The 7350-nt window shown below is 41.2% G+C and overlaps 1 protein-coding gene across 1 annotated transcript in view; it reads left to right on the top strand.

Moving 5' to 3' along the window:
• The window catches only part of Poli (DNA polymerase iota), a 16211-nt gene extending 11430 nt beyond the window's left edge, over window positions 1–4781 (top strand). Inside the window, exons 8-10 of the mRNA XM_028774221.1 lie at window positions 2107–2234; window positions 2623–2828; window positions 3716–4781. Coding sequence (XP_028630054.1) covers window positions 2107–2234; window positions 2623–2828; window positions 3716–4528 — 1147 coding nt within the window. The 3' untranslated portion in view covers window positions 4529–4781. The remainder of the gene's footprint in view (window positions 1–2106; window positions 2235–2622; window positions 2829–3715) is intronic.
• The last annotated feature ends 2569 nt before the right edge of the window (window positions 4782–7350 follow it).

A 7350-nucleotide genomic window follows, 5' to 3' on the forward strand; every position in this document is an offset into this window, starting at 1 on the left:
CCTCTAGGGGCTGTGAGGTAGGTGCTCCTCTAGGGGCTGTGAGGTAGTTCCTCCTCTAGGGGCTGTGAGGTAGGTGCTCCTCTAGGGGCTGTGAGGTAGGTGCTCCTCTAGGGCCTGTGAGGTAGGTGCTCCTCTAGGGCCTGTGAGGTAGTTGCTCCTCTAGGGGCTGTGAGGTAGATGCTCCTCTAGGTCTGTGAGGTAGGTGCTCCTCTAGGGCCTGTGACCTCACCAGTAAAAGGTCTCAGGTAGTCATGCAGCACCAGGCATGAAGTTCCTTCTGCCCAGCAGACTTTAACCCAATTATATATATCTAATGCTAGTGAAAGAATGGACTTGCTAGTGAGAGTGACAGTAAGTAGGCAAAGAGAGCACACTTCCTTCTCCCATGTACTTATATAGGCTGCCAGTGGGTGGCCCAAATTAAAGATGGATCTTCCCACCTCAAAAGATCTGGATTAAAAGTGTCTTCCCACTTCAAGTAATTGGAAAGAAAAAAAACCCAAACCCTCAGCAGTTGTGCCCAGCCACTTGGGTTTTAGCTAATTCCAGATGTAGTCAAGTTGGTAACTAAGAATAGCCAGCACAGCTTGTCATTGTGGTAGTTCATAGGACTTACAGCTGGGTGGGTCTGCTGATAACTTTCTTTATTGTCATCCTGCATAGCACATTCATGCATTGTGACAGCTAGTCAGAGGAGAGGGTTGTGGGGCGCTTCAAGCCTAGTGCCAGCTTGATTTCTGCAAGCCCTGTGGCAAGTGTGTGGTGTCTTTAGTACAGCACAAGTTAGGGCATGCAACCAGGAGCAACGACAATTGCATGTTTTATCTTGTCGTGTCTTTTGCCCCGCCCTCCCACCCCGGACCCCACATCTGATCCTGGACTTTGGGAGCATTATTCCTACTGCTGACAGTCCCTGTTAAACTATGCATGCAGTTTTTCAGAGATGTGGTTTTAAGAAAGTTTATAAAATAGGATTCTCTATGGCCTTTTCACCATCTTTAGTGTTATTTCTCCTCCTTTGCTTCTCTGCACTCTACCCTCTCATCTCCTCCTCCAGTATAACTTTCCCCTGCCCCTGCCCCACTTCCCTTCATAGACCTGCAGTCTGCTGTCTCACTACACGGTCCTTTTCTCCTTGGCTGGATTCTACACTTATTCTGAGTTAAAGACTCCAACGTACAGGTTCTTAAGTAAGAGAGAACATGCAGATTTTGTCTTTCTAGGTCTAGGTGACATCACTAGGTATAATATTGTCTAGTACCCAAGCCAAAAATCTATAGCCAAATTAAGAGTTAGAAAAACAATTAGCTTTATATAACCTTTCATTGCTCATGGTGATTACTAGCATTCAGTCCTTCCTCGTCCCCTTATATCTAAGCTTTTTTGTCCTCTTTTCTTCATGTTATACTGTACCTCTCATATGTACACATGCACACACACTTGTACATACATATATATATGTATATATATTATTGGCTAGATTTTGCATATGAGAGAACATGTGATTTCTTTCTGAGAGTGTGTGACCTTGCTTAATATTGTATGTCACAAGTCCATTGATGAGCCTCTGAGTGTATGCCCAGGAGTGATATAGCAGGGTCATGTGGTAGATTTGTTTTTAGCTTTCTGAGGAACCTCCACACTGGTTTTCATGGCTACCCCAGTTGTATTCTCAGCAGAAGTGAAGGAGGAGTCTCCTTTCTACACATTTTGTTGTCATTTATCTTACTGTGGTCATTCTGAGTGAGGTGAGGTCAGATGAAATGGCAAAGTAGTTTTAATTTACTTTTCCCTGATTGCTAAGGCTAATAAAAATTATTTTTATCTTTTTGGTGCATGGGGTTGTTTTCTTGATGCCTGGTATTTTTCATTTATTTATAGATTCGGGCTGAGTCCTCTGTTAGATATCTAGCTGTCAGGGCTTTGCCATGTTGGCCTGGGATACTTATTTGAATATTTTTGAACATTTATTACTTTATTATTCATTTTCTATGGTGCATATAGTTGCTATAATTACAAGATCTGACACTTCAATAAATAAGTATTCCATCATCTTAAAATCATGTTCATTCATTTTGTTCTTGTTTTTCCCATTTATATGTTTAGAGTATGCCATGATGGAAGGAAGCCCCATACAATAAGATTAGTCATCCGTCGACACTCTGACAAACACTGGAACCGTGAGAGTCGTCAGTGCCCGATCCCATCCCATGTCATTCAGAAGTTAGGGACAGGTATGGGCTGGTTCTCTAAGAAGATAAATGGCATATTGATCTCTTCAAAAAGCAAACTTTGAGTTAGAAACATGCCACGTTAATGTCTTTTCATGTATTCTTCAAAACTTAGTTTTATTTTACCAGGAATTAACATTAGGAAAACTTTTTGATAGATAATTAAATAAATTCTCATTTAATCAACTCAGCAAATACTTAGTTAAATATATTTCCCAACTTCAGAGGGTACAAAGCTAAGATAATTATGTAAAATACATTTAGTAAATAATATCAAAATGCATGGTGATCCCAATTAAGATTTTAGTTTCTTAAACCAAGTCATATAAATAATATTGTGATTTGAATATTGATTAAGATGCATGTGTTTATTACATCCTTCTATACTTAGGAAATTATGATGCGATGCCTCCCCTGATTGATATCCTTATGAAACTTTTCCGAAATATGGTGAATGTGAAGATGCCCTTTCACCTGACTCTTCTAAGTGTGTGCTTCTGCAACCTGAAAGCCCTGAGCAGCACTAAGAAAGGGCCTATGGACTGCTACCTGACGTCGTCCCTCTCGACAACTGCCTGCTCCAGCAAGCGCAGCTTCGTAAGTGCACCCTGACTGCACTGCTGCTAAACCTAGCTGCTGAACATCTGCATTTGTGTGCAGTGCCGTCTGGAGATTCTCTGAGGCGCTACTGTCCGCTTGATTTGTTTGTTTATAGTTCCTAACACAGGATGGTTGCTGACCTTAAATATATTGTAACCCAAGAGGAAAATGTAAACCCAGAATAGAAGGGACAGCTATCATGGTGCTTCTGTTTTGGAAAGTGTTAACACATGTTCTGGAGGTCTATACAAATATTATGGATTGGCTTATAAATATAAACACCTAGAAATTAATTACCATTGTATTAAGATTAGAATACTATTATAATAATTGCTGAGCTGTAATTGAGTGCATGAATGTTTTATGGCATATAAAACTAGAAGGGAAATTCAAGTGAAAAATTTTATAGAAAAATTGAGTAAACTTAGGTTGAGAATGTTTTTAAGTTTTATATAAATGTAGTATTGCAGATTAAAAATATACTTTTATTGTGCATTTTTTGTTTCTGTTAAATGTTACCTTTTAGACAAGAATTTTTGGAAAGTCATCCCTTTTTGCTTTGTGCATCTATTTTTTAATAGCATTGGATGACGTCAGTGTACTGAGTTCGATGCAGAGCACATGGTTGCTGAGGTCCTTTCCTCATGCATGTTGTGTCTCCTACTCCATGCTAGCTAGCAAGGACCACATGAATATAATGATAGGCCACACAGTAGTGTGCGACCCTGCGATAGATGCTCTCTGTAGATACTTGCAGAGGCACCAAAAGGTCTAAGGTGTCAGGCAGGTTGGCAGGTCTGTGAGACACTAGCTCCAGGAGAAGTGCAGCAGTGATGTGTAAGGCGTGCAGACTCCTGAGCTCTGCTGTTCCCCTTGTGTTGTAGAAAGCGAAGGACACCCACACAGAAGACTCTTACAAGGAGAAAGAAGCAAACTGGGATTGTCTACCAAGTAGAAGAATCGAAAGCACGAGAACGGGGAAGTCTCCATTGGATGCCACCTGTTTTCCTAAAGACAAACAAACAAGTGACTTTACACTCCAGTCACTGCCAGAGGGTGTTGATCAAGAAGTCTTTAAGCAGCTTCCAGCAGATATTCAAGAAGAAATCCTTTCTGGAAAATGTAAAGAAAATCTTAAAGGGAAAGGAAGTTTAAGTTGTCCATTACATGCCTCGAGAGGAGTATTGTCTTTCTTTTCTACAAAGCAGATGCAAGCTGGTTGCTTAAGCCCCAGAGACACTATGTTTACTAGCAAGCAGGTATCAGCCATGTCTCCTTGTGAGCCGGGAACATCAGGATTGAGCACCAGTAGCTCCTCCCGTCCCTTGTGTGGAAAGGATTGTTCCTATTATGTAGATAGTCGGTTAAAGGATGAACGTATGGGTCAAGGCCCTACAGAGTCTCAAGGATTCCACTTTTCCAATACGAACCCTGCTCTTTCTGTTTTTCACTCATTTCCAAATCTTCAGAGTGAACAGCTTTTCTCCACACACCTCACTGCAGTCAGCCACAAGCAGACAGCCACCACGTCTCACCAGGGACTAGAGAACAGAGAGCAAGATTCTGCAGATGAAAAACTTACTCTCCCATCTGACATTGATCCTCAGGTTTTCTATGAACTACCAGAAGAGGTCCAAAAAGAACTTAGAGCCGAATGGAAGAGAGCTGGAGCAGAGTTCCCCTCTGTGCACAAATAAGTGCGCTCAGGAAAAGGTCCAGAAAGCCATGGAGTGGTGGCTCCCAGGTCACCTTTTCCTAATTCAACGGTATATTCAGTGGCATAGAAACCTGATGTAAGATGTAATAGATGAGGCAAAAGTCAGCGCAGGAAGTAAACGCTAGTACAAAGGGAAAATATCCATAATGTGGTAATGTAAAAAAAATTGCTATCTTCCTATTATTTCTCCAGCTGTTTTATATCATTGGCAATAAAAGGAATACCATGGTCAACAGTGGACTGTTACTCTAAGTTGCGGGACAGATGTTTTATGCCTGCATGCAAAATAGGAGCTCATCACAGCATCATTATGCTTAGGAAGGAACGGGCTTTAGTTGTGGTTTTGTGTGGGATTTTTGGTTGTTTGTTGTGTGTGTGTGTGTGTGTGTGTGTGTGTGTCTGTGTCTGTGTTTGTGTGTGAGAACTGCATAGTATCTCAGTCAGTCCATAACATCCAAATAGGAAACTCCCTTGTCAGCTTCAAAAGGTAAATATCTTTAGGCAAATCACTACATACAATTTAACAAGTTGACTTAATCTTTGCTTTTGTTTTTGAACTAATATCCTACTGTGTAGCCCAGTCCAGCAACAGGTTTGTGCCGTTACCCCCTGAGTTTTGAGATTGCATCAGGGTGAACCAATATGTCAACCTACTAACTGGTTTATGAAGATTTTACTTTGTGGGTTCAAGTGTATCTGTGTGAGTGTGTGTGTGTGTGAGAGAGAAAAAAATATATATATAGAGAGAGGAACACATAAACCAGAAAGGGGCATGTAATCCCTTGAAGATGGAGGTACATGTGATTGTCAGCCACCAAGTGTGGGTGCTGGGATCTGAACCCCAGTCCTCTGATAGAGCTGTGAACATTCTTAACCACCAGGGGTCCATCATCACTACTGGCTTTTAAAAAAGCAATTACTGATTTCTCACACAGTGAGAACATACCACTGTGCATTAATAAATACTGAATGAATGAACATTGTGGCATGTTACCTTAAGGATTATGGATGAGAGAGATTGGTCTGTTATAGAGCAGTGGTTTTCAACTTCCTAGTGCTGCGACCCTTTAATACAGCTCGTCATGTTGTGGTGAACCCCAACCATAAAATTATTTTTGTTGCTAATTCATAACTAATTTTGCTATTGTAATGAATTATAATGCAAATATCGGTGTTTTCTGATGGGTTTAGGGGACCCCTATATTGATAAATGCTGTTGTACAGGATAGTGGTAGAAGGAAATTATTGTGGTAAACATGGGCATCAGGAATGTAAGGTCTATAACACTCTTAGCACTATTAACGAGTCCATTTCCGCACAATCAATCTATAGGATCTAGAAGCAATGGGTGATGATGAGACAAGGGCATGTCGGGAACAAAGGAATCATTACTAAGTGGTCCTGTAATTATTTTACCTTTCCCTTTTTCTGGCCAAATTATGATTTATGATTGAGGATGTCTCAATTTGTAAGGAAGTTTCTAGAATACCTACGTATCCCTCAGCATTAATTTAGAGGGGTCATCTTGTGGCTATAATTTTTATAAATACAGTCTAGAGACTTAAAAATAAAGAACACATATGTGAATAAATGCAGTTTAAAAATACTTTCTTCCAGGTCAGAAATTTTGACTGGACTATAGATTTCCTACAACTTAACTACTAAAACTGAAATGTGTATGTTTGTTAGCAATGTCTCATGTAGTTCAAGCTGACCTACAAACAAGATGTGGAGAGCGCCACCTGGTGGCATTTGACTACAAATGATTAACGTATCAAAGACTTGCTTTGATTTTTGTTTATGTTTTGAAGTAACTTTACATCCTGCTCACTGCCCACCTCCTGGTAACCCTCTCCCCCAATCCTTAACCCAATTTCCCCTCGAAGGATTGGGGAACCCTTGAGCATCTCCCCACCCTGGCACATCAAGTCTTTGCAAGGCTAGATGCATCCTCTCCCACTGAGGCCAGACAGGGCAGCCTGGCTAGAAAATATCCCACAGACAGGCAACAGCTTTTGGGGTAGCCTCTGCTCCATGTGTTGGGGAACCACATGAAGACAAAGTCACTCAGCAGCTGACTTGAACAGATGCAGAGACTCACAGCAAAACATTGGATAGAGTTTGGGGACTCTTAAGAGGGGCTGGAAGGGGGTAGGAACTCCACAGGACAACCAACAGAGTCAAGTAACCTGGACCCTTGGGCCCTCAGAGACTGAAACACCAACCAAAGAGCATACATGGGCTGGACCTTGCTTGTTTCTTTCTTAGCTTGGCTTTCCCCCACTTATGTTAAAGGTGATGCACAGTACACGGTCAGTGTCATCTTATTGACTTTTTGTGTTAATTTATTTTATACCCCTTACTTAAGTCCTCCCAGATCCTCCCCATCCATCCTTAAACTGTAAGTTTCCATTCCATGTGGGGTCACATGACTGAAGTTGTGTGATGTCACTAATTTGGCAATAGTAAGGAGTTTCTAGGTGTGAAAACACAAAAAACCCTACAAAGTCAACCATGAAAATCATCACTGTGTGGCTTGTGTTGAATGTAAGGGCAAGTTTACTACACTTGGCTCCAAAGACAACAGGAGCATGCTGTAATGCCAGATCCTGATTTCCTCACTCAGCTCTGTGCTATGTAATCATGAGTTCCTGAATGTTCTGGTTTCCCTTCCCCCTTTCATGGTTTTATTCCATTGTGCTAAAAAAACAAGGACTTACTCACTTTCCCTATATGTTAAGATTTGCTCTGTCTGTCTCTCTCTCTCTCTCTCTCTCTCTCTCTCTCTCTCTCTCTCTCTCT

This window comes from Grammomys surdaster, unplaced genomic scaffold (genome assembly GCF_004785775.1).
Source record: "Grammomys surdaster isolate TR1022 unplaced genomic scaffold, NIH_TR_1.0 239, whole genome shotgun sequence".
In the NCBI taxonomy this organism is placed as follows: domain Eukaryota; kingdom Metazoa; phylum Chordata; class Mammalia; order Rodentia; family Muridae; genus Grammomys; species Grammomys surdaster.